Source organism: Apus apus, chromosome 8 (genome assembly GCF_020740795.1).
Source record: "Apus apus isolate bApuApu2 chromosome 8, bApuApu2.pri.cur, whole genome shotgun sequence".
Classification (NCBI taxonomy): Eukaryota; Metazoa; Chordata; class Aves; order Apodiformes; family Apodidae; genus Apus; species Apus apus.
Genome location: NC_067289.1, coordinates 1,115,336 through 1,143,060, shown reverse-complemented (window position 1 = coordinate 1,143,060; position 27,725 = coordinate 1,115,336). Strand labels below are relative to the sequence as shown.

The following is a 27,725-nucleotide window of genomic DNA, read 5'->3' as shown; positions in this document are numbered from 1 at the left end:
TTGCCAGCACAAACTCACACAAACTCACACAAAGGACCCTGCTGGCACCAGATGAATATTTCTTACAAATCAATCCCTGCATCTCTGATCTCTCAGGTTGGATCTCAAGGGAAATCTAAAATATCATCTTCTAAACATGAGTCTGGGAACAAAAATTGAGAAATCTGCTGGATGCAAAAAACCAAGGACACAGGATGAGTTTTATGACACAGTATGAATTCCCTTATCCCCATTAACCTTTTCATCTTTTATCTACCTCCTCTTCCCCAGTCTCCAGCTCCTACTTCTTTCCTAGTAACTGTCCTCTCACGGCACCTTCCCCTACTCCCACTTCCCTGCAGCTACCAATGACCTTTCTTTCAGGGACAGTTCCCCTCATCTGTATCAAAACAGAAATCAAACAACTGTTCTCAGTTTGTATTTTGCTTTGTGTTCTTCTATTTCAAACCTGAAAGGTTTGTATGACCAAAGCCTCTCCAATTCTTGCAGCTATTGGTTTGCTGAAGTACTCCAGCCTATGAACCATCACCTCCCTCTGGCTTTACATCATCACAGCTACAGTGAAGTACTAGGAAGCTGGATGGACCTACATGTTGACAGGCTGTGTCAGAAATCTTCCTGTAAATGGAAGTTCCAGAGGAGGCCACAAAGATGATCCAAGGGCTGGAGCAGCTCTGCTCTGGAGACAGGCTGGGAGAGTTGGGGTGTTCAGCCTGGAGAAGAGAAGGCTCCAGGGAGACCTTAGAGCACCTTCCAGTGCCTGAAGGGGCTCCAGGAAAGCTGGGGAGGGGCTTGGGACAAGGGCAGGGAGGGAGAGGACAAGGGGGATGGATGAAAACTGGAAGAGGGGAGATTGAGGTGAGACATGAGGAGAGAATTCTGGAGTGTGAGGGTGGAGAGAACCTGGCCCAGGTTGCCCAGGGAAGCTGTGGCTGCCCCATCCCTGGCAGTGTTGAAGGGCAGGTTGGATGGGGCTTGGAGCAACCTGGGGCTGGTGGGAGGTGTTGGATCTAGGTGATCTTTCAGGTACCTTCCAACCCAAACCATTCTGTGGTTCACAACGACATAAAATGACTGTACAGTGGCTGGAGCGACGCAGCGATGGCTCTAATGCCTTTTTAGGCCAGTTGTGTCTCCTCACTGCAATCTCCATGACCTACTTACTTTGGAAGGGGAGCCTTCAGTGATCTTCACCAGCTGCCAGAGGATGGAGTAATGGGAACACTGCAGTGCTTGAACAACGATCTGGAACAGAGGGAACACAGAGCACACCAGCAAGCTGATCAGCAAAGTGGGTGTAAAACTTACATTTTGGGGAGAAGAAAAAAAGCAGCTCTTAGGGGATAGTTTTTTGTTTTCAAGGATCTTACATTTTCCCTTAGTCAGCTTGGTGCAATAAGGAACCAGATTACTACAAGTGTAAAAAATACTGAGTAAATAATAGAAAACAGAACAGAAAATTGCATTAGAGCACAGCAAGAGGTGTAGAAATCCAACCCCACACCTACATCTCTCCATTCAAAAGCATCTGTTTAAATACATCTATTCTAGTAAAAATGGCTGGAAATTTGTTCCATTGTCAAATGAACATGAAACTAATTTCTAAAAAAAAAACCAAAAACAAGAAAATACAAGTTTTCTCATGGAAAAGACTGGGCTTATTGTTTGTGGTGCCCATAAAAGCATCCATGGTGTCTTTTTAACATTTCAAAGCTATATTAGGTGTTTAAAATTTCCAAATCTTTTTGGCTTGTAGATGCTTCCAACAGTTTGTGGTTCTGTGCAGAATAAATCCAATTTGTAACACATCACAAAATACTTTTTTGAAAGGTAGGACTGATTCATTGCTCTCCTGCAAACTCCTTCCAGTGGGCTGGGGGAGGAAATACTGAGGAGAGTTGAGCTCTCAGAACCTTCTTAATATCTCAGAGAAGTATTTGGGGAGCCACATCACTGTCACAGTGGCTGGTGGTGGCATGGACAGGTTTTATCTCCTGCCCCCATCTCTCCAGGCAGCACATTTCCAGTAGCCAGAGAGCACAGAAGGTCCCACACTCAAAGCCTGTCACCTGGCACGGGGCAGTGCATCCTCTGTCTGCTGCTTTCTAGAAAATACTTTTAGACTATTTAATGGATTTTTTTTCCCCCCCCCTAAGTGAAGCTGGGTTGGAATTAACAACAGGCTTCTAATTGAAATAAAATTTTAACTTTAAATATGCTGAACTACTGGAGTCTGCAGTTTAAAAATCCTGAGAACGTGAACTGGTCCCTGTGCTCATCCATGAGGAGACTAAAACTGAAGTAGGAGAAACCAAGCCCAAGATGTGCCCACTAGAAGAGCTCCACTGGAAAACCTGGCCAGCATCCCTGCTCGACCTCATTCTTCTTTCCTAGTTTTCATAAACTTCCATCTTACCTTCAGTGCACAACAATAGTTTGTGGTAATTGTAACTGTGGCCAAAGTTGACAAGTGTCAGGCTTCAGTGTAAACATGACTTATGCATTGCTTTTCACAGCCAGGACAACAGTTTCTCCTTACTTTACAGATGAGAAAGGTGAGGCAAGTAGCTCAAAAATCACAAAATCCAAGGTTTGTTACCTTCTGGACAGTGGCCTTTCACCCAAAACTCCAATTTTTTCCTAAATAACTGAAGACTAGTGCATTAATCATTGGTATTTCTCTACGACTAGACTCCTGGAAACCTGGACTCCCCAAAGGATGCAGTGCAGGTGTTGCTTGCTGTACCTGCTCGGGCATGGCTCCGTGTTCAATTCCAGTTCTGAGCAATCTGTAGCAGTTGCTGAACAGATCCCATTTGGTGAGATCATGAGCACTAGAATGAGAGGGAACAGAGAGAGATCAGTTGTGTTCCTCCAAACTCCACAGCACAGCAAGAATACAGCGTGACCCGACAGCTCTGTGAGCAGTTTGGTAGCTGTGAAAAGCCACCAGCACCCAGGCTGCTGAGCAGGCAGCTCCCCATCAGCTCACAGACTGCTAAACCAGAAGCTGGGCTGAGAACTGAGAAGAAACCTTTCCCTAGATGGGGTTTCTGCAGGGACGAGAGAAACTCTCTGTTCCCCACACACCTCTAAAGGTTACTTGACTGTAGCTACAAGCTGCTTCTCAGTGTTGCCTCTAAATCATCTTTGGTTCTAGAGGAGAGCATTGAGGCTGGTGAAGGGACCAGAGGGAAAGTCTTATAGGGATGGGCTGAGGGAGCTGGGGGTGTGTTTAGTCTTCAGGAGACTCAGGGGGGACCTTCTCACTCTCTTCAACTACCTGAAGGGAGGTTGTAGTCAGGTGGAGTTGGGCTCTTCTAGTGACCGGACAAGAGGGCCTGGCCTGAAGCTGCTCCAGGGGAGGTTTAGGTTGGATCTCAGGAAGCACTTCCTCATGGAGAGAGTGATCAGACATTGGGATGGACAGCCCAGAGAAGTGGTGGAGGCACCATCCCTGGAGGTGTCCAAGGAAAGGCTGGAGGTGGCACTTAGTGCCATGGTCTGGGGATGTGGTGGTGTCAGGTCATAGGCTGGACCTGATGATCTCAGAGGTCTTTTCCAGCCTTGGTGATTTTGTTTAGAATCACAGAATTCTTTGATTTTGTTATTCTAAACCCAGTCAGAATTCCAGAAGGCACTTCTCTGCCATTGCAGCAGAGCTGTGGCCAAAATCCAGCAATGTATATGGAATGAAAAACTGCTTTATGCAAAATAAAGTGACATGGTTTTCTGCCCTATCATTTAGAGAAAAGTAATAGATATATTAGCACTAGATACTAAATATCTTGAAACATCTAAAGTAAGGCAACATGATACACATGTGTAGGAGACAGAGGTGGTGGCTGCCACCCCCATTCATGCTTTCCCAACTTGATTCTCCAGCAAGATGAATACAAATGAGATTAGCAACATATCTTCAAAAGCCTTACAGACCTCACCAGCTTAGGATACAGCTTTTTTAATACAGAACCAAGAAATACATACAAAATCACAAAACATCAAGTTTCCTGAAAGTCAAAAATTCTCTCTCACAAAAAAGTTTAGGTTTAACACATTTTTCTGCAGTGGAATGAAACTAAGATAATTTAAAACAATTTATAATATGCTGATAAAAGAGCAAAGCACCTCAGAATAATTAGAAACCTGGTGACTAAAATACTCACCTGGAAGAAAAGATACTCAGACTGAACTGACAAATCTAAATTAGGTAAAACAGCCTCTTGCATCTGACTCCCTTTCATCCCAGCACCTCGATCACCCAGACATGCTCACCTTTTCCACTGCTTCGGAGCTGCCTGACTTTAAATAATTAACTCCCCTGTTCAGCCAGAAAGAATAATACTTCAGCTCCAAAACAGACACAGGTTGAACTCAAGACTGGAAATGCCTTAGATCCTGTTGAAACCCCCAGTATGAGATGCTTCCCACACTAAAGCCCTCGAAAACCTCACTGATAAAAGGTTTCACAGAACAATTAATGTCCCTGTGCTGAGAGCAAGTGCAGGATGTGCTCTAGGGCTGTGTCACTGAGCCAAGCTGTGTCCTGACTTCTAAATCAAATCCATGACTAGAACAATAGGAAAACTTCAAAAAAAAGGAAACAAAAATGTAAAAATACTCCCCCTGCCTTACATTCTGGAGGTTCTTCAAAGTATGGAAATAAAATGCTTCACAGATAAACTATGGGCTGTCAGAGAAGTGCCTCTCCCTGGGGATATCCAGCACATGGAGGCTGCTTCAGCAACCCACAGGGCTGCTAGCAGAGCAGAGCTGTACCTCCTTAATTACAGCACTGTAATTAAAGCAGTAAAGCCTCCGTGGTGTGCAGAGGCAGATAGCAGAGATTATCCTACAGAGAATAGGAAAGAAAAACTGTCTCATTCCTGCCTTTGCATTTTGGAGCCCTCCAGGTGGGGTGGCTGTGCTGGATGTGCCCCATGGCCCTGACAGCTCTGCTGGGAGCCTGGCAGTGCAGCTCAGCTCAGGAAGGGCTTCACAGCTTCCAAAGCTCTACAGAGCTGGAATTTTTCAAGCTGTACAGGGCTTTTCAATATAAACTTCCTTCAAGAAGAGCCTCCACATTAAACTCAGGCATGTTCCGGCCCACCCTTGTCTCTTTTGAGCTGCTTAGCAAACAAAATTAAAAGTTGTAACTGGACTCAATAAACTCCACACAGTTTCAGGCTGACAGAAGCTCCTCGAAGGAAAATTGACACAATGCAGAATTTTCCCTTAGTGTCTTCCATGTCAGAGTCCCCATGGATTACAGAAAACAAGCCCCACCAAGCCCAAGCTGTCCCATGGGCTCTGAGCAGCCAAGCCAGGTCCAGTCTGCTTTTGCTACTGAGGTTTCATTTATCATCATTTCTATTTCTGGATAGAACAAATTCCTGAGTAATTTACTCTGGAGGATGTACTGCTCAACTACTGGAAACAAGGTTCAGCAAAAGGTTTCTGTAACAGAAAGAGAAGATCTGCTGGTGTGACCATGAATTTTCCTAGCTTGGAAGTGTCCCGACTGCTCATGCTCATATTGCTAAAAACATGGCTTGTACCTGCAGAGTTCCTACAGCCACTGCAGGCTTGTGGTGCCCATGTGCCAGGAAGGAATCCCATTCCCTATCCTATTTGAGGACTCCTGGACAATGGTGCCAACACCTGTGACTTCTAAATGTGAAACAATGTTCTATATACAAGACAGCATCAAAAGGGCCCATCCAGAGTACTGGAGATGATGCTTGAGATTCATGGGACCTGCACGGAATCAACGGAAGTAATCAAGTAAGAAATGCATGTTTTTGCAGCACACAGACTGCTACAGCACTGATGTGTGTGAATTGGGCTGGAGTCAACATCCAAAAATTGTCTCCATGCACTTACAGAGAGAAAAAAAGGCAATAAATATCAGTGAGACCCTGTGCCCTGGTTTGAGCCAGGATAGAACTAATTTCTTTTTCTGTGATTTCACTTTTCAGTTAAATCCCTTCCAAGTAGCTGCAGTTGCTGAAACTACCAGCATGTTTTCCAGTCAGTGTCTGCCTTTAGGACTGATCACACTCCATGTTTATAGTCACAGCCAGAGAATGGTGTGCAGAACCAAGGCCCCTGCTGGGGTCTGAGAAAACATCTTATGCTCTGGAACTAGAAGGGAGTAAAGGGTCACACCTGAGACCCTCCTTTGGGGAGAAGTGGACCAGACAGGTGACCAAAGTTAACCAAGTATCCGTGGTGTCCAATGATAGGACAAGGAGCACAGGGCACAAGCTGGAGCACAGGAGGTTCCATGTAAACATGAGGAAAAGCTTTTCCACTGTTAGTGTGACAGAGCCCTGGGACAGGCTGCCCAGAGAGGCTGTGGAGTCTCCTTCTCTGGAGACTTTCCAAACCTGCCTGGACGGGTGTGATCTACTCTTGGGGATCCTGCTCTGGCAGGTAGGTTGGACTAGATGATCTTTCAAGGTCCCTGCCAAGCCCCAATATTCTGTGATTTTGTGATCCCATCCCATCCATGTCATACTGGGTACAAATTTGAGGGGTCACGAGGGGCTCACCCCCTTCATCCATAGCTGGCATCCTGGGAGGACTCCATCTGTCTATCTGCCTTTGATCCCAAAGTTCCTGCACCCTAGCACTCCTGCATCCCAGCTCCCATCTGCCACTGACTCCAGGAGTCAAGCTGGTGACTCTTCCAGGGCCTGCCCTGCAGCCTCAGGGTGACGTGGGCGTTACTGGTTGGGGGGGGAAGCACCATAGTGCTTTTGTGTATGTTTGTATATATTTATATGTATTTATTTTCCTTTTCATCACTACTATGTCATTAAAGCTGTGTAGTTTAGTTTCCAACCTGTAAGAGTCTCTCTCCCTTACTCCCTCTCTTGTTCCCTGTAAGGGGAGGGAGGAGGGTTAACAAAGAGCATCTGTCGTTCATTTCCTCACTGGCCCAGAGTTAAACCACCACACCCTGGCTAAAAGAGAGGCCCAAGTACACACCCCAGGTGTTCCAGTCAGAAGACCTCAAGAAAATGTATTATTATATTGTGAAAACTTGGAAGGAAGCAATGTAATAATGAATTTCATTTGTATTGGAATACTGCTATCCTTGTTTGATGGAAAGACACGAATTAAAAAGTGTGCTGTGAGCCCTTTGTTGCCATGACCCTCCCAGAAAGGGGGTCATAGCTCAGGCTTGGGAGATCTCAGTAGAGAAGCTTTTTGGTCTGCAAAGCTTTGCTGATAATCCCCTGCCATGTTATTTCCACCTTGCTGGGCTTCTTTTTCCTAAAATATGAAGAAGCAGCAACTACCAAGGAACACAAGCACAGCAAAGTTTCTCTTTCTGGAAGAAGAGGAACTGGTTTCTTTCCAAAGCTGCAGCAACTACTTTGTCAGGGCACTTCCACCACATCTGAAAGGTGTCAGTTGTTCACCTGCAACTTCAGCTTCTTCCATTGATTTCATTTCCTTTGGCTCCCAGTTGCTGACAGACAGGGACAGTTTCAGACAACAGCCACTGTTCTTGAGGTGAGAATGATCAATGTCAGTTTTGAATTGAAGATCCTAATCTCACAGCTACAGCTTTGGCAAAAATTCTGTCTGGGATGGTAGGATTGTTTCCTTTCACAAAGAAACCACATCAGGTGTCACATTCAGTGGAGCAATGAAAAGATTCCATTACTTCTCTATATGCAAGCAGAGATTAATTAGAAATTCCCATTGAACTGTAAGAACAAATCAACTGAGAAATGACACACAGCTGCTCTTCAGCTTTGATTCTTTTCTCTTTCCCATTCTTTTAAGGTGAAGGTAGAAGTCTCTGCCCAAATTTGTGTGTTATCCTACAAAGCTTGCTTTACGGTCTGATGGAAATCTCTAGAGATTTGGAACCCTACAGGTTAAAATATACATGGAGGACTCTCAGAAAAGCCTAGGACCTGAGTATTTCTTGGATGTGAACTGGAGCTTTCACCAGTCCCCTCAGGAAAGGCAGATGTGGCTCCAGCATGTTGCCAGGGAGACTAAAAACCTAATTTGCACACGTGTTACCCTGCTGCACTAGGAAATTAGTAACGATTTAATGACCTCCGTGGGACTCTTGCTGAATGGAAACAAAGAGCAGATATTGCAGAACCATTTCAGACAATGACCCAATGCAGAATTTAGGGTGAGTGAAGATTAAGCTCAAAAAGATAAATGAAATCACTAAAAACAATTTGTAGAAAAGAGGTGGCAGGAGCAAGGTCCCCCTGCACCTTGTGAGAAGGAAGGAATGCTCTGTGCCTCTCATGAAGCTTTCTTACATACTGACCAGGAGCAATTAATTCCTATAGTTAATAGGAGGGGACAATGAGGTCTTTGTGCCATGCCCCAAAATTCTCAGTTCAAGTGAAAATGTTCAGGTTGCTCTACAAGTTTTGTGGGTGCCAGCAGGTCTCAGAGCAGCAGGACCCCGAGGAGCTGCTGCCTGGTTCCACTGAGCTGCATCATGCTTAGGGAAGAGTTTCTGTGCAATCCACACAGTGAGACTTTGCCAACAGCTACACTAGAAACTACTCTTAGTATTTCCATAGGAAGAGAATGCATCTTCCAGGCTCTCATAATAAACTATTATTATTACTACTACTACTACTTATTTTAAGGAGAAACATCTCAAAGGCATCAAGAAACTGAAAGAAACAACTTCCCCCAGGGCTCTCCCAAGCTGAGGCTCAAAGCAGACATTTCAGGAAGTGTCCCTTATGCACTGACTGTCATGCAGGGAGGTACAACTTTTGGTAAGACACTCACAGGTATAAAAGCTGTTAGTGCAAGGGATGGTTTGCCACTTGCCAATCAAACTGTACAAGTAATGGCATTAACTAACCATGGACACAGATTTATCCAAACAGTTATACTGCCAAATACCACTAATCATTCATCAATCTCAGTATTTCATATTTCAGGCCACAGATTTTCTCATTTCTTGACACTAGACATCAACTGAAAGTCACTGAAGAGATAAAATTAACATAATACATTTTTGAGAGAAAAAAAATCACCTACTTGTGGAAAGAGGTTAATCTCTTTAATGTGGAGAGCACGTTGTATATGTCATCATCATCAGCTTCTTCTCCCTGAAAGTGGAAGGGAAACCATTAGGAGAGCTCAGCAATCCAGCACAGCTCAGCACTGCATGGGGAGGAGCAGGTTTCTTTGGGGGTTTATGTTGACACCAAAACCAATCCCACATTTTCCAGTGACTTTTATCTAGACTCCCTAATAAAATGAATATTTAAATAACCACTACATAGCACTCGGAAAGAAGCAAGATCATCAGTATTCAGCAGCATCACTGTGTCCAGACTCAAACCAGTAGCAGCAGAAACTATTCCCAAGAATAAAATCAGAATTCTTACTTCACCAACACGACAGAACTGCAGTTTAACCACCAGCTGAGGAACAGGCTACCAGGAAAAAGCCAAATGTTTGAGATTCTGCCACACCAGAAACAGCAAGTTTTTGAAAATGATCAGTAGGAAAATGGCTTTCTTGACATTCTAAACTGGTGCTAAACCAAACTCAAGCCTAACTGGACTGTTGGCTTCCAGAAAGGATGATGGTGGATGATGGAAAAGGCACTGACAGAACTAGAGGGCTGGTTCTTGTCTTCACAGCACCACTGTGGAGAATGGGTACGTCAGAGGAGGAGGAGCTGCTGTACAGCAGGAGGAACCTAAGTGTTCCTGTTTGGGAACTGACTGAGTTTGGGATTATTGTTGAAGAAATTATCTGTGGGTGTCTCAGCAATAGTAATAGAAAGATGAGTGGATTTTTCCTGGGTGAAAAAATCCTGTATCAAAAGCAGCATGGCCTGCAGGTCACAGGAAGTGATTCTCCTCCTCAGGTCTCCTGAGATCCCACCTGCAGTACTGTGTCCAGTTCTGGACATGGAGGTCCAGAGGAGGCCACAGAGATGATCCGAGGGCTGGAGCACCTCTGCTATGGAGCCCCCTCCCTGGAAGTATTGCAGGGCAGGTTGGATGGGGTTCTGAGCAACCTGATCTAGTGGGAGGTGTCCCTGCCCATGCAGGGGGGTTGGATCTAGATGATCCTTTAGGTCCCTTCCAGACCACTTTATGATTCTATCAAGGAACAGAATGTCACCTCTGAATCCTTGAATAGATCCATGGATGAGCAACTTCTATACAGCTGATCAAGGAAGCTCTTCCAAACAAGCTGCATCCTCAGTCAAACCTAACTGTCCTTGTTATACTGGGTGTTACATGAGTGTCTCCAGAGAGAACAAACATGGCGTTTGCTTTGGAGAAGCTTGAGATTCAACTATGAGGAAAAGCTGAAAGGAGACATTTCCATCATGTCTTCTGACAAGACCATGGAACAGACATGGCAAGACAGGGCCCAAGCACTGGGATTCCACTTGCTTCTTGGTGTGATTCTTGAAAAAACCCCACAGGCACTTTCCTCCATCTTGAAGCCAGACAGTGTCCATGAGACACTTTGGCTGATCTGAGCTTGGCTGGGGAGACATGAGCTGAAGATTCTCCAAGAGCCAGGTTTGCAGAAACAACACAGGTTTGTTCCTGCATACAGAGCCAGACTGAACCAGGGTCATGGATGTGTGGAGAGTGCAAAAGGTGAGGACATGACCAGAGTTCATAAACCTCTGTCAGTGGGTACCCATGAAACAGCCAAGGCCACTGTTCACGGCGTTCAGTTGCAAAGCACCTGGCGTGGAGAACTCAGCTGGGTCTGAAGCTGATCTTTGTGCTGGCAGTCCAACTTTAGCCATTTTTGCTACCCAAGTAGCAAAACCCAAGGTTTTTTTGTCTTGGAGTTTTTGGTCCTATTGACCAGAGGTGAGGAACTTCACAAACCTATGGCTACTGAAACAGACATCCAAGACATGTAAGGTGGCATTACTGCAAGGACTCCCTTGCCACAAGCAGCTGGTTGCACAAACTCTGGAAGGTCTTTTCACATTCTGCCCAGAAGCCTCTGAGAAAGCTCATCTAAGATGGCAATTAGAGAGCAGATGGATTCTACCAGAGAATGCAGAGTGGTGGCCTGGGCTGCAGCTGCCTGCCCTGCCTGCTCACTCATGGACATTCCCAGCCAACAGACACATCTTTATTCACCCTGTAATGTGACAAGGCACATACACAGGATGTCTGTGTGTGGCATATTATTTAAAGATTTTAAAAAGCTATTTTCTTTATTGTCTTAATTCTAAACCAGCCTGTGGCTTAATTTCCTAGAAATCTACATAAAAAATGCTGTGTCTGCCCAGTGCAGTGCACAACCAGAAGTGATGAAGAAGATCTATGCAGCCCATAAGTTATGTTTCAAAAGCATGAGAATTGCAACAAATTAAGTAGTGCAACACAAAGTTATATTGATGGAAAGCAAGAAAAAGTAAGTAAGGTTTCTATTCTTACTTAACATACTCTTTTTTATGTATTTTGAAGGATAAATTTAAGCATTTTGAAGGATAAATTCTTGTCAGTAAATCCTGGGTGCCTCCAGGTTTCAGACTTGTATCTCTATTTCACTCTTTCCAGAGCTCTTTCAACAGGCTATTATAAATATTTTAACTAAATCCTCTCTCCCATTCTAACCATAATCCCATCTTGATTCTGCTGCCTGGATATCCATTTGGGACTACTGGAATTACCACCAGCACTCATGTCAATGTACCATTTCCTGCATTTTTCATCAGCTTTCACCTGTTCATCCCTTTCATTTGTTAAGTGGATTGTTCAGATACTAGACTTAATTTTCAGGATTGTCCCATGGTCTTTGTTTTCCAGCATCAATGCTTTGCAGGCTTAATGGCAAGGTCAAGGGATTTTCTACATGGAGAAACAGCTCCAAATAATGATGAAAGAGTTGCTGAACTACATCTTCAGAAGGATGATTCCATGACCTGGTAAGAATGTTTTTCTGCAATTTATCATAGCATATTTTAGGTAGTCTAACCAAATCAACTTTAAGGAAACAAACCTCCTGCAGCAGGTCCTCTACAGAATGGTTGAATCGATCCACAAATTCATCAATAAGTTGGCTGTGGGCTATGTCAACTCTGTTCTGGATGGTGTATTCCTCACTACAGAGTATGCTGTAGGTTTTGCTGCAGGCTTCCAGAACATCTGATTCCACGTGCTTTTCCACCACAAACTTGATCTGTTTCAGTAAGGCATCCAGATGCTGTAGATCAGAAAAGAAGTTCAGGTTTCACCTTAACAGAACAATGAAGCTTGAAGTCATCCAAAGTACACACCAAATCAAGGAAGAGCAGCCCAGCAGAGAGGGAACTGGGAACATTGGTTGACAACCAACTGGTTGGACATGAGCCAGCAGTGTGCCTCAGGTGGCCCTGAAGGCCAATGACATCCTGGCTTGTATCAGGAATGGTGTGGCCAGCAGGAGCACGGAGGTGATTCTCCCCCTGTGCTCAGCACTGGAGAGGCCTCACCTCAAGCACTGGGTGCAGCTCTGGGCCCCTCACTGCAAGAAGGATCTTGAGGTGCTGGAGCAGGTCCAGAGGAGACAATGAGGCTGGTGAAGGGACTGGACAGAAAGTCTTATAGGGATGGGCTGAGGGAGCTGGGGGTGTTTAGTCTGGAGAAGAGAAGCCTCAAGGGGGACCTTCTCACTCTCTACAACCACCTAAAGGGAAGTTGTGGTCAGGTGGGGTTGGGCTCTTTTTCCAGGCAACCAGCAACAAGACAAGAGGGCCTGGCCTGAAGCTGCTCCAGGGGAGGTTTAGGTTGGATATCAGGAAGCACTTCCTCATGGAGAGGGTGATCAGACATTGGAATGGGCTGCCCAGAGAAGTGGTGGAGGCACCATCCCTGGAGGTGCTCTAGGAAAGGCTGGAGGTGGCACTTAGTGCCATGGTCTGGGAATGTGGTGGTGTCAGGTCATAGGCTGGACCTGATGATCTCAGAGGTCTTTTCCAGCCTTGGTGATTCTGTGTGATCTGTGTGTATGACTGACACTGCAAATGCAGGCTCAGTCCTGTGTGATGAGCACAGAACTCAGGTACCTGAGAGCAGCCAGTCTTCTTGCCCCATGCACTCTACCTTTTCCATTCTGCCCGTGCTGTAGATTTCCAGATCAAAATACTGTGGGATTTGCAGGAGATTCGCAACCTTCTCGGCATCAGCTGAATACTAGAGCATCATTGAAACAAAACAAAACAATAGTGAAGTAAAAATAAACACCTGCAGTACAGGATGAAAAAACTGAAAGGCAGTTGTAAACACCAGGGAGAGGTTTAGTTGAAAAATGTACCTTTGACAGCAACATAGGAAGTGCAATAATGAAATGCTCAGTCAATTTATTCCTGTCATCTATCTGAGTTTTTCTTTCTTTTGCTGTCAAGACCTGCAAGTGATCACAAATAAAAAAAGTAAATACAATTCCTGCATGTAGCATTCATTATTTTTTTCTAAAGTTTGCATTACAAACAAAAATCCATGCAAGTTTATTTTTAATAAATCAAAAGAGGAGGGAATAAAAAAACTCATTTGGACTCAGGAGTGATTAAATGGGAGGACCACGTGTCCTAACAAGCTGTGATTGAAAAGGAAAACATCATCCAGCATGTTGATCCATCAACTTTTTTTTAGGATTGAGAATCAAATATAACCCAAGTCAGGGGAAGTTTTGCTGTTGCTTCCAAGAGAACTGAGCTTTCACACACCGAGCACACACTGTAAGATCTCAGGGAGAACTGGATTACCACTAAGAAAACCAAAACCAAAGCACACTGTAACGGTGACTTCTGCTGGCAGATTCATGGTCTCCTCTCTGAACTGGAATGTCACTCTCAGTGAGACCATACATCCAACTTCACCAAACTCATACCAATGTCACTGACAGATTCACTGAAGCTCCTAATGCTGTCATAGCAAAATCACCTTGGAACAGTGAATATGAGACAATAATCAGAACAGCATGCTCCATAAAAGCTTACATCTGGCTTCTTGCCTTCAGAAAATGACACTTTTGAAAACAAATAATGACAATAAAATACTCCAGTTAGCTTTATGAATAGCAAAGCTGCCAGACTGCACAATAAGGGTTACAAGCTAAAGTCAGAGAAGAAACTATTTCACAAGAAGGTGAGTACATCATTAGGAATCTGCTCCCATTTAAACTCAGAATCCACCAGTGAGATGATGGGAACGTGACAAAGCTCCACTGCCCAGGCAGAGATCCCTGCAGTTACCATCCCACAACTCCCGAGCTAACTGAAAAGAAGCAAAAGCTGAATGTCATACCTACACCTCCTGCAAGTGAGGAGGAACAGCTGAAACCAACCATGTGCTGGGGTGACAGGCAGCCTGTGTGAGACCAGGAATCCAAATCAGTGAAGGAAAACACATTTGTAACAGGGCAAAGAACCACTTCCCCAGCACATGGAAAGGCAGTGGGAATGCTGCTGGCCACTCAGGCTGCCGCTCCCCGTAATAATCCAGACAAGTTCTGGTGACCAAATATTGATGTTCAGTGGTGCTAGGAATTAATCTGGGTCCCCAGGATGATCTCAAGGCTCTTTTGATCTTCCTTCAGAAGGTGAATTTTATTTTACTGAATTGTTTTCATTAGCTTTGAAAAATACAGACATTGAAAATCTAAGGCTAAGGAATTAGCTGAAGTCAACAGCACTGGATTTTAGATCTCTTGAGACAGAAAAAATACCCAGAAAGCTAATAGTGACATTATTTGGTGCTCCAAGGAGAAAATACAAACATGAATTTTCTTGTTACATTTAAAGGGAGCTTAGTCTGCTCGAATGGTTTTACAGGTGGCAATTAAACACAGGGAAGTTGTGCTTGCAGGGCAGTTTTGGTAACCCAAGATAATACACAATTGTGTAAATCTCAGTAATGCTTTCACAGATTCCCCCTCACCCCTGAATTGTTTTAATAAACTAGGAATTTCTCAGAATATGCTTTATAAATTAAGGTTCAGAAAGAATGTTTAAATCGATGATTTCTTGGAGCTTTTCCTGGGATGCTGGTTTTGGACACAATGTTAATTGCTTCAGGCACATAAAGATTAAGAAGTTAAGTAATTGCATTTAGTTTAGAAATAAAGAATGCTAAATCCCCCTCCAGATCTCATCTTTAGTAAGTCTGTGCCTTTCTTTAATAAGCTAGTTACGATTATTCAGAACAGAACCTAACAAAAGTACCAAATGCTCACAGGGGTTTATTTCATTTTAGTCTAAGCTAAATAAGAGGGGACTGCCAAAAATCAGGGAAGTACTCCTGGGGAGCTGAGACTCTCTTGGAACATGGATGCTGTGTTCATGGAGAGTGCAGCTGAAAGCCTGTCCAGCCCCTGACCTTGTCACTTACACTGAAAGGCCTGTAAGTGCAGCCCAGCCACAGGAATGGAATTCCACTGATCCTCTAACAGTCACTATAAAATAAGATCTAGATTTAACATGAAGGGCTGTAGCTGTGGGTACCAGTGTAGGGCAGGGGTATGAGAAAAAGAATATTGAAAAAGTAATTTTAAATTATTTTAATGCTGCAAATTTACATTACTTGGCAATGCAAAAGCCAAAATGAAACAAAACCCCTTATGTCCAGAAACAGAGACTCTACTCTTTTCTTCAAAACGTGTTCATGTGAAACAAGACACACCAATTATAAAATCTAATTGAAAAGTGTCAGCATGTGACATCCACAAGGAAAGGCTGAGACCTGGGGCTGTTCAGTCTGGAGAGGAGAAGACTGAGGGGGGATCCAATGAATGTCTATAAATACATGAGGGCATCAAGAAGGCAGGACAAGCTCTTGTCACTTGTGCCCTGGTGCAGGACAAGGGGCAAGGGATTCAAACTGGAGCCCAGGAAGTTCCACCTCAACATGAGGAAGAACTTCTTTCCTGTGAGGGTGACAGAGCCCTGGGACAGGCTGCCCAGAGAGGTTATGAAGTCTCCTCTGGAGACTTTCCAGACCTGTCTGGATGCCTTTCTGAGTGACCTGCCCTGATTTTGGTCCTGCTCTGGCAAAGGGGTTGGACTTGATGATCTTCAGAGGTCCCTTCCAACCTCTGACATGCTGTGATTCTGTGACACTGTAGACAATTATTTTATGTTACCACAGTCACACCCACAGGTCAGAGCTACCTGTGCAGTCCCACTTACTCTCTTGCCAGTGCCCCTGCCCACGGGGGGATGAGCTTCAGCAGCCTGCCTGATGGTGCAGACCATCAGCTCAATCAGTGCGCTCTCCTGCCGGTCAGACATGGCTGGGGGGAGAGAACAAAGAACATCAGCTCTGGCATCTTCAAATGACAAACCTGTGAGTGCAGGTGGAAAACACAGGGACAGAGAACAACAGAGACAATGTCTTTTTGTCCTGTTTGTAAACCCAAGGCTTGCTTTCTTGCTCTTTGCATTGCCATTCACGTTATCTCCAAATGGATATGGCAAATTTGAAAGAAATCCAGAGAAATGTGCCCTGGAACAAGGATGAGTGAAGGGCAATGTAAGAAAGATCTACAAAATTAAAGAGGGTCATGGGGACAGAGAGTGACTGACTGTTCACTGTCACTTCCTGACAAAACATTCTCACCTCTATGAAGAACTATTTCTGCTGTTGAAGAAGTACTTCAGGACACATCTAGAGGATCAAACCCCACTAGGCTACACAGCAACAAAGAACCAAGGGACCTAATTTCCTAAGGAAATTCCCACAGAAATACCACGGCAGTAGCAGGGGGATACTGAGAGGTTCCTTGAGTCCTTCCAAACTGGCATTCTGTGATTTTGAAACAGAGATGATCTGCAGATCATGCTAGGAAGCAGTAAGAGCACATCTGCTTCTCACCCACCTAAGCCCAGGAGGTCCCTGAAGCAGGAGAATCCTGAAGGATTAGGAAGGATCCTGACTGACACTCATTGCCATTAGGGACTCTGTGCCATTGGGCTCCCTGGCTGCTTTGTGCACACAGATCCTATTATTAGCAAAAGGAGATTAGAAACTAATAGTGAAAGAATACCCTTATTATTTTTCCTCTTGGAAATTCATTAGGTTTTAACATTGTCTGGAGAAGATGCATATTTAATCAGCACCCCCTGAAGTGCTTGTTTATTCAAAACTGTACTAGCTACTTAATCTACTGAAATGTTCATGTATGCACTAGTTATCTAAACATTCAGAGAAGATGTTCTAGCCTTCAATATTAGGGAACCACAGGACAGCAAACTTCACAAGATGAAAAACAGAGTAAAAAAATGCTGCTTGAAGCAAAGTGCATTAAAAATGGATGTTTTCTAAACAAACCAGAACATAAATACCTTTAGCACCACAGTGAAACATCTTTTAAAGGACTAATTAACAATACTGTGCAATACCAGGAAAGTTCAGAGGTTAAAAACCTACCTTCCTCTCCTTGGACTGGCTCCTCCAAGAGCAGCTCTGTCATACATTCCCAGTCCTTGAGCAGCTCTTGAGAGCTCTCCCACAAACTGTCCACCAAATAGGCTGCATGTTCATGCAACTGGAACATCCAAAGCAACCATCAGTACAGCATCCTGGTACAAGCAGCAGTTCTTCAACTTTCTCACTCATTTAGCCATAGAGTGTGTGTCCTGGGCAAATACTCTTACATGAGGTTGGAAAGAAAACCTAGTTTGAAACTAACTCTGGAAAGGCTCCTTCCAACTCAATGATACAACCGCAGGACAATGGGGATTTGTTTTAGTGGAAAATGGAATAAAAAGCTTTTCCATAACACGCTTTGTGAAAAATCTCTCTTAGAGTTTTGACCTAGAAGCCATAAACTTACCTTTCCTCCCTTTCTTACTGCAGTAGAAAAAGGAAAGTTAGTGAGATACAAGACTAAGAGAGAGTTGTAATATACTTGTTTGGAACAGGCATTTATATTTGATACATGCTGCTACCTGCTCAGAAGACAGACGTAGAAATCCTGCTGATTTCAGGGGGTACAGAATTAACAGTAACTGTAGGTGCTAAGAAAGTTTTTTTGTGACTTCACACAACTGTTGTAAAGTGAGAAAAAAGAATTCATAGGTCTGCTGGTTTATAAATAGATCTTCAACCAGTATCACACAGTAACAAGCACAACATGCAGTTCTGATCTGCTTGACAGACATGGGACTGATGCCTTAACTGGAAAACATTTAAGGGTGTAGGGAAGGAGCACATTCAGCACATTTATCCTCCTGCTGTTGCTGACAGCTTTGGGCAAAATGTCCTGTGTGACTCAGCCTACTGATGCTGCCCCAGTTTCACCTGCTCCCACTCTCACACTGCAGTGCTCACATCTCTAGGCCTATGCAGATGGAAACTCCCAGTTCTCTAACTCTGTTCAAACTGGAGTCATATTCTATTTGTTTCTAACAACTCTCTTGAGAACAGCAAGAGCAGGAACTGGCCCTGAGAGGGAAGTGATCCTGGGGAGCAGCAGATGGCTTCACTTTGCTGACTGTGGCTTTGTGAGCAAAGCAGAGTCTCTTTTCTACTCAGGACAGACCAGCTCAATGCTACGTGACTCCCAGTCACATGCACCCACATTTGAGACTTTTTCACCAGAAAATACATGGTCAATAGATCTAAGTTTTAAAGAAGCTGGAATTAAAAATGCATCCAGAGAGCAGGGTGAAGACTCACACAGGCTCACACATTTAATCCAGATTTAACTTGCAGGTTTATAAGGAGGTTCTAAAAAATGTTAACATTAACACTGTACGTAAATGTTACCCTTTCTTCACAGTCTCTTGTGCAAGGCTTCATAACAATTAAAATACCTGACTGCAATACCTTTCATTTTGCTTTTTACACAAAATGTAGTGCCCTCCCTTCTGCAGACAGACATTTCTGTCATTCCTTTTTTTTCAGTCTTCCTTTGCCACCTATTTAGTACCAAATAAAATGTGTAACTTTTAAACCTTTCCCCTCTATTCTCCCCCCCATGTCTGCTCTCGTGAGCCCCCACCTGAAGCCCTGTGTCCAGTTCTGGAGCCCCCAACATAAGAAGGACATGAAGCTGCTGGAGAGAGTCCAGAGGAGGTCACAAAGATCCTAAAGAGGGCTGGGAGAGTTGGGGTGTTCAGCCTGGAGAAGAGAAGGCTCCAGGGAGACCTTAAAGCACCTTCCAGTGCCTGAAGGGGCTCCAGGAAAGCTGGGGAGGGGCTTGGGACAAGGGCAGGGAGGGAGAGGACAAAGGGGAATGGATGAAAACTACAGCAGAGGTGATTCAGACTGGATATCAGGAAGAAGCTCTTGACACTGAGGGTGGTGAAGCACTGGCCCAGGTTGCCCAAAGAGGTGGTGGAGGCCTCATCCCTGGGGACATTTCAAGTCAGGCTTGATGAGGCTCTGAGCAACCTGATCTAGTTAAAGAAGTCCCTGTGCACTGCAGGGGGGACCTTTAAAAGCCCCCTTCCAACCCCACACACTCTATGATCCAACGATTCTGTTTTCAGAGCATCCTGTACCTGGTAGTTTATCTTCTCAAGTTTTCCTCCATTCCCCTGCCTTTCCACACGTAATTAGTTTGTCTACCATAACACTTCCCTATAGACATAAAATAGGGCCCCTGTCCTCGTGCCTGCATCCATCACACATTTTATGCCATCATAGATTCCTGCAGTCTCCATCCTCTAATGTTTTCAAGCTGCAACTACATAAAGCCCTGAACAACCTCATCTAATCCCACAGCCAACTCTGCTTTGAGCTCATGACCCTCAGGTCCTTCCCACTCCCCTTATTCTATGGCTCTAATCATCCTTGAGTCAGTATGTCAGTTTTGTTCCTTGCTGCTTCAAATGATTTCACTCCATACAGAGTAATTCCAGAGGTACAGTCCTTCCACGATTATCTTAAGATAAGAACCAGTTACATTTCTATTTAGGAATGAACCCTGGTAGCCACCAGGCTACCAGCAGCACAGAACTAGGTACAGTGGGGACATGCAAGAGCAAAATAAACCACGAAGAAGATTTAGAGTTATATTGGCTTGATGGACAAGGATGAAAAAAAAGAAAAGAAAGACAACTTGTTACTGTACATGGATAAATCACTACTTAACTTCCAGGTTTTATTAAACACTTAAAGGTTAAAAAATTATTTTTTTACCTCACTTTCAAGAAAGAAAAGAACCAACATTCTAATAAGGTTTCCATTTGGACTATTTCGCCCCCTCCTCTTTGCTAGAGCCTCTTCAGCTTGGGGATCATGTCTGCTGAACAGTCTAAAAATAAGCAAAAGGAGCTATCATGTTTATCAAAACAAATCTCATTTCCGCAACAATATGATGAGCATTCATTCTTGAGCTGGTAGATTTGTTCCTAAACCACAGTGAAAGTACTTCCAGCTACCTCCTTCAAGGGAAAGAGGACGTGACCTCTGAAGGTAAATTCATTTCTTCAGGCAGAGTGTGTCTCTAAGTTCACAGGGCTGGAAGAATTTCTTTCCAAAACATATTTATATAGAAAGATTTCACACCGTTTTGACATATGTACAAGATATGTATAGTTCTGCATTTCCATTTGTTGTAGCAGCACTCACCCCACTGGTGCCTTAAGAACTGAGGTGTCTCTGCACTGTGGTCACACTGGCTGGGACATGGTATAAACACTCTTGACATCCCATTAAACCACCAACCCCCAGCACCAGCAGCATGAAGGACAAACCAAACTACCAGGCAGTTGTTTGGCCTTCTTTTATTCCAGGTAACTGATACATTCTGCTCTGAGTTCCCTGACATGCCTCACTCCCAACTACTCTCAATGCTGGAATTTGCTGGCTTAAAGAGACCTCAGCTGTGCCTACAGCCCCAGTCACAGCAATCACTGCTTTACTTTGAGAAGTCTGAAAGCTGCTCCTTACTTTTAGAGGGAAACCAGTCCCAGAGCACACCAGGAATGTGAAGCTGTTTTGATGTCACTGCTGTAACTCAGTGAAAAGGGCTGGTTACACACAAACACTATTTTCAGGCATCACCTCTTCCCCCTGCTTATCTAACAGATAAGAAACAAGCACCATGACGGGCTGAAATATCTTAAAGATGCACCTCAGCCTGAGCCAGTGACCCTCTCTATTATTTGCTTTCCTTTGCTAACTACAGAAAGTCTAATGACTACCTTACACATAGAAAGTGATGTCTTAAATGTATAAAATCAGGGGAGACTAAATCCCATCTCCAATACCTCAAACACAGGGAGCACGAGCTCTTCTGTCTTAGCAGAAGCCAAGAGAACACCTATGTGAGGAGTGGGACCATCCTCTCCCAGTGCTCTTCACCTTGAGAGACACTGATAGAGCACAGGGTAGCACCTCGTGGTGAAGGAAAGTGAGGATCAAGTTTTGTCTTTACACTGAACACACCGAGGTGGAGATATGTCTTCATTTACCTTTGAGGCACTCCTTAAAATTCTTTTGTCCCCTGGTGATTAACAAAGGAATTTCAGGATCCAGTTAAAAAAAAAAAAGACCATAAATATTTTCTGTAACTTGTAATATGTCTTGTAGGAAACTAAATGTAACTGAATGTTGGAAATCAATTCCCTGAAACGGATGATGCCTGATCACAAAGACGGAATTCCAGAAATCCACCAATGGAAGCTGATAATTATAAAGTGGACTTTTACATCCCTAACAAAACACAGACAATGAGAACTCTGGCAAAAGAAGGCTGATGGTTTTATGTGATTTTCTTTCCGTTATATATCTTGGCATGAAAAATCACATCACCTGGATCCTGATATGGTCTGTAAATATATTACAGAACTCTCAGTGTCACGAGGGGAAAAAAAAATCCTGCTATAAGACTTTTAGCTGCAAACACTAAACTAGCAAGGGAAGTCCTGTGATGTGGCACCATCCTGGCCATGGCTGGGATTCACCTCCATGGAAAAGCCAGCTCAGTTCCTTTAGCATAGTGGGTACATGGCAGATGTAACCACAGTGTAATGGATGTAACCATGGTGGAATGGACTCTCAGGGGAAGTCCCCGAGTTTAAAAACAGATTTCTTAACTATTACTACATCAAAACCTCTCAAGTTCACAATTTTGAAATAAAATTGTTTAATACTTTGTAAAGATGATGACTGCCAGTCAGAACATGTATGTCAGGGATGTACAGGCCCTATATATATTACCACAGCAGTAATTCAGCAAGAGCTGCAGGATTTAAACCACCTTCAGAGGTTTATTAAGCCCTTGCATATTTAGCCATTGAGGAACAGGAAAAGTTACCTGAATTCTAGAACAGGAAAAGCGTAAGTTCAGTTTCTTTGAGTCTTAGGTCTTGAATTTAAACAAGAGGTTAGTTCTCTGCTTTACATTGAATATCTGATTTGCTAAAATGGGGTATTTCACTCTATTTCTTCTTTGCCTTTTGACCTATCTCTACTAAGAAACATTCACCAATCCGGTCTTATTCCAGGGCACCAGATAACTTACTTTTTGTGAAGGAATTCTCCAGCTGCCACTGCCACAGGACGGTGAGCTGAGTACACCAAGTGATAAACGTTCTCACAGTCCTCATTGGAAAGAGCTTCTTCACTTCCACTGCAAGAGTCAGCAAGAAACACCAGAACTAGAACAAATGCTTCATTTCAATCCCCTCACCTCCCATTAAAAAAGTCATCACTGCTTACAAATCTTGCCCTGCTTAATTACTTAGACTATCCCACTAACTACAATGTGAACACCACAAGATGCCAAACACTCAGTATCAAACATTAAAAACCTACAATGTTCAAGAAGAATATGTAATGGTTTGCTTAAACTTACTTCCATAGCAATGCCTGTTTGCTTTTAAAGCTTTTAAAGTGTTCAGATCTGGGAGTGAGAACACCTGTGCCTATTCCATACTCAGCAGTTAAGTCTTTTCAGGTGCTCTTCAGGTCCAGGTGCTCATGAGCACTGTGGGGCAGGAGGTGCCCCTGCTGGCCTGGGAAGTAGGGAGGAACCCAACTCCAGGTGCTGAAAGGTCCAGGTTGGGAGAACAATCCTGCCTGAGCAGTGGGAGAAAGAACAGAAATGCTCTGGATATGGGCTGCAGAAAACTAAACCAGAGTATGGCACAAAGTGGGTACCAAGACCTAGCCCTGTGCCTCCAGCATCAAACCAGGACAGGATTGAATCAGGGAATGCAGTGAGAGCTACAAGCATCTGACATGATAAACTGTACACCACTTTTCCAGCAATTCTGGTGCTGACCAAATACAGACTTCATTTTCAACATGAAAGAACCCAATCTGATCATACCCTGCTGAGCTGGATGAAAGATTATGAAAAGTTTATTTTCTATAATGATTTGTTGACAAGAAAAACACCTTTTACCCTTGTCTTGGGTAAATGATATAGCTGGGGCTTCTGCAGTTTCTGAGCTCGAGGCAGATTTTGTGTGTGAGTTTTCTGAAACTCAGAAAAACTTCCATTTTTCAGCAGTATTCTTGAAAAATACAACAAGCCACGAACGTTTCATCAACGAAACCAAAGTATCACCACTGTCACACATAGAAATAATCCTCCCCTCATTTTCTAGTCAGCATTCATCAGAAAAAAAATTATGTATCAGGATTCTACATCACTTGGCTTCATATACAAACCATTGTTAATTGGTCATTCCCCATCATGGTTGTTGCTGACAACTTCTTGCAGCTCCTACCTGCCAGCATATTGCCCCGTGTTGTTGAACGTGACCCATATTCTTCTGGTGCTAAATGTTTTTAATGATGTTTTCATCATGCAACCAAAGACAAAACAGGACAGAAGGGAAAAACAAGAAGACGCACTGGATAATTTTTCACCTAAGATATTACTGTGTTCCCAAATATTGCTAATAATGTAGGGAATACCTGTGTTCTACATCTCATTTGTGATTACATTTGTTAGAAGGGCCAAGAGGATGATAAGAGGACTGGAGGACCTGCCACATGAGGAGAGGCTGAGAGAGCTGGGTTTGTTCAGCCTGGAGAAGAGAAGGCTCAGGGGAGACCTTATCACCATGTACCACCACATAAAGGGTGGCTACCAAGAAGATGGAGACTCCCTTTTTACAAGGAGTCACATGGAAAAGACAAGGGGTGAGGGGCACAAGTCGCTCCTGGGGAGATTCTGATTGGACACAAGAGGTAAATTTTTCACCATGGGAACAGTCAGACATTGGAACAATCTCCCAAAGGAACGGGTGGATTCCCCTCCATTGGACAGTTTTAAGACAGCTTGGCAGGGTGCTGGGCCAGCTCATTTCAACTATATTATTACCTATAAAGCTTGGACCAGATGATCCTTGAGGTCCCTTCCAACCTGGCATTCTATGATATTTGCTTTAAAAAATATAACAGGAGATAAAATATTCCCTTTCTTCCTAATATTACAAGTCTAATATCTGTAAAGCAGAGTGACCCATAAATTAAAAAATGGAGCCTGGACTTCTTTATGTAGAGGAAAAGCCAGTCTCATTGTCCATCCAAATTCTGTGTGTCCAAAAATGCTGTTCAAAGCAGAAGCACAAGGTATCAAGTATGATGCAGAAATTCTATGCACTTGTTTCAGATTTTCTTCACCTGAGGTTTGACTGAGTATGTAAGAAAAGCTGAGCAGTGCTCCTGCCCCTCCAGGGGCTGCTATGCCAGGCTGGCTCACACAGCCAGCCTGGGGGATGACGCATGTGGAACAGGCTGCCCAGGGAAGTGGTGGAGTCACCATTCCTGGATGTGTTTGAAAGTCATGTAGATGTGGTGCTGAGGGACATGGGTTAGCAGTAAACTTGGTGGAGCTGGATTAATGGCTGGACCTGATGATCTTGAAGGTCTTTTCCAACCTAAATGATTCCATGATCTCGGGGCTGGAGCTTTGCCTTGGGGAAGCGACTGCACCTCTGTAAGGAAATGTCCCTCCTGCACGGCCAAGTGTTTGAAACTGCAAGCTCTTCCCCAGAGCCCAAAGGCCAGGTCAGCTCCCAGATGCTGTGTCCTGTTGTGCCAGGCAATCCCATCTCCTCACACTGCTCTGTGCCCAGTTACCACTGGAGTCATCCCAGCAAACGTGACTCACAGACACTTGTTTTGGGGAGAACAGTCGTTTTGCCCTCGGGAACAGGCTAAGCCCCCTTGTCATTCTTCCACAGCAATGGGTGCACTAATAGTCCCAACACATCAACACATTTTTATACTTTGCCAGCTGTATTTCCATGAGGCAGAAGATCTTATTTCAGCTTTATGACCATGTTATTACATACTCAGTTCAACTTCATACTAAGTGTAAAATAACAGATCCATGTCATCACACAAGCAGAGAAAGCAGGTCAGTTAAATACTGTTTAACTTTTTGTACTAACTGTGCAGTTAAATAAAGGCTTAGGTTACCTTCAGAGTCAGTTTTGGAAAATACTCACTGAAGTATGAGTGTGACTAATCGAATGGCTTCCACAGCAACATCATATTCCTTGTCCAGTGTCATTGATACAATGCGATCCTGGAAGGGAATTTCATTACAGTGACAAAACAGAAACACACCAACAGCTCTTGGGTGAAGAATCCTATGGATTATAAAAGAAACACTCTTGGGGGCAAGATCTTTCAACTAGACACAAACAAGCTCTTTATTATCACCCAACCATTTAACGTACACCCAAACATGGAATGACGGGCAAGCAGGCAGGAATGAGTGAGGGCTCAACCAACAGTCCTCACCCAAGTCTATGTCTCAGGAAACAAGCAGGCAGGCTTGCTGAAGCCTGCTCCTATTCAACAGTTCCTTCCTGAAAAGGGATGTGCTTGGGGTGGATGACAGCTGAAAAATTGCCCTGCTTCATCCTCCTGGAAAGCAAGTAATTTCAGAGCTACGAATGCTGCATATTTGGAAATTCTGTGAAGAAAATCACAACTGTACACACCTGCTGCCTACACAGCTGTGGCCTTCACACCTGCTGCAACCTGAGGTTTGAAGCTCATCTCAAGAATGACACTACAGACCTTCCGCAGAAGGTGGAAAATTCCATGCTTTGACTTCATACTTTCCCTGTGATTTTTCTAGTGGAGACAAGCACAGCTCTTTCTCATCAAATCTAATGGTTTCATCTCTTGTAAGGACACCCTGTAGTTATCAGCAGCCTCCTAAGGGCTTCATTCTCTTCTGTTTCAGTTTGCTTACTGGCAACCACAAATAGATGTGATGAGTGTATGTTGTCCTCTGTGTCTGGGGAGAATTTCTACCCATCCATAAAAGTGCAGTATGTCCTGATGTTCTCTGCCTGACTGGTCCAAGTCAATGAAAAGAAACTGGGTCATCTGAAAAGAAAATCTGATTTCTGTGTCCTGACATGCTTCAGGGTGGACTAGGTTGTATAGGACATTTTGGGATGTGAAAAAACTGTAGTTAGGGACTGGAAAAGAAACAAGGGAAGTGTTAGAAGTCAACAGTGAAAGTTACCAAGAACAAATCAGGACAAAATAAAGGTGTTCACCTCTTTCCTCTCCTACTCTGGGCATTTAAAGGCTGAAGGTGAATATCAAGCAACTGAGGCTTATTTCAATATTGAAATTCAGGATCAGTATTTAAGAATGCATTGTGGCTGTTCCAATGGTACCTCTCTACAAAACCAGGTCTTTGTGTCACTTACAACTGACTGAAGCTCTATCAATCAGCATTAAGTTCCTGGGAAATCAGATACATTAAACTTTTCTATCTAGACAGTTTTAGAGACTGTGAGAAGTCCATGAAGAAACTCAACCAATGAAATAACTTCCCAGACAGGAAATTCTGTGTATGGATAAGACCAAAAAAATATGCTGTCAGTTTTTCCTGGCCAAGGAACAACAATTAATATCATAATCAAGAGGAAGAACAGCCAGAGATACTGATTTCAGTTGATTATCATATAGTCACTCCAAGCCTATTTTCAACTCCAGGATACCAAGAGGAGAGAACTAACCACACATAAAGGAGAGAGCACACAAGCATAAACTCCTCCTACACCTCTGAAAAAAGCCTGCAAGGGAAGAGATCTTCTCTCCTGCCTACAGAGCAGGAGGTATTCTGAATTTGGAGTCCTTTGGGACTTAGAAACTGATGGGACAATGTTTTCCTCTCCAAAAAGACTGTTCTCTCCTCTGATTGTTTCCCAGAAACATCATGCTTAAAGTAAACTGTGTGGATGTGTCAGTTCTTATTTTCTGCCCTAGTACCAATATCTCTGGGTGATGGCACCTGCCAGCCAGGCACCAAGATCCTTGGAAATGAGACCTGAAGGCCTGATGCCTCGGGCAGGTGTAAGTTGTGTCCTTCAGCAAGTTACAGAGCCCAGCTGCTCCATCGGCTTCAGCAGAAACTTCCTGTACCACTGTGCAGCAGTAGAACAGGACACAGGCCTGTGGTTATAACCTGAAACACTAATTTTCACCATCCACGAAGCTCAGTTTGCAAATAAGCATTACAGTGTGAACGAGGCTGGCTGAAAAGCAAATCCAGCTCCTCCTGCTCCTCAGGCCATGGAGACAGCACTCTCCTGCAAGGGTCAGGGACAGGAATCAAAGGCTGCATCTCCACCTGCTGCTGTCCTGACTTGGGCACTGACTGCAGAAGAGCTAATTCACATCTTTTCTGTGTGGCTTTAGTCCTGTTCAGACAGGACTTCTTGATGGAAAGCACAAGTCTTCTCTCTGCTGGATAATTTCTTTTCCAGAGGACAAAGTTTTTTTCCTAGTGTATCGCCTACTCCTAGA

The 27,725-nt window shown here is 43.9% G+C and overlaps 1 protein-coding gene across 6 annotated transcripts in view; it reads right to left on the bottom strand.

Annotated features, from left to right (window-relative positions):
- The window catches only part of STAG1 (stromal antigen 1), a 138,254-nt gene that overhangs the window by 34,152 nt on the left and 76,377 nt on the right, over positions 1 to 27,725 (bottom strand). For all 6 annotated transcript variants that reach the window (XM_051625905.1, XM_051625904.1, XM_051625910.1 and 3 more), the window contains 11 exons: positions 25,397 to 25,476; positions 22,453 to 22,560; positions 20,124 to 20,238; positions 17,406 to 17,523; positions 16,166 to 16,269; positions 13,294 to 13,386; positions 13,083 to 13,172; positions 12,001 to 12,204; positions 9,043 to 9,113; positions 2,747 to 2,834; positions 1,165 to 1,245 (listed from right to left, as the gene is read on the bottom strand). In XM_051625905.1, coding sequence (XP_051481865.1) covers positions 1,165 to 1,245; positions 2,747 to 2,834; positions 9,043 to 9,113; positions 12,001 to 12,204; positions 13,083 to 13,172; positions 13,294 to 13,386; positions 16,166 to 16,269; positions 17,406 to 17,523; positions 20,124 to 20,238; positions 22,453 to 22,560; positions 25,397 to 25,476 — 1,152 coding nt within the window. The remainder of the gene's footprint in view (positions 1 to 1,164; positions 1,246 to 2,746; positions 2,835 to 9,042; positions 9,114 to 12,000; positions 12,205 to 13,082; positions 13,173 to 13,293; positions 13,387 to 16,165; positions 16,270 to 17,405; positions 17,524 to 20,123; positions 20,239 to 22,452; positions 22,561 to 25,396; positions 25,477 to 27,725) is intronic.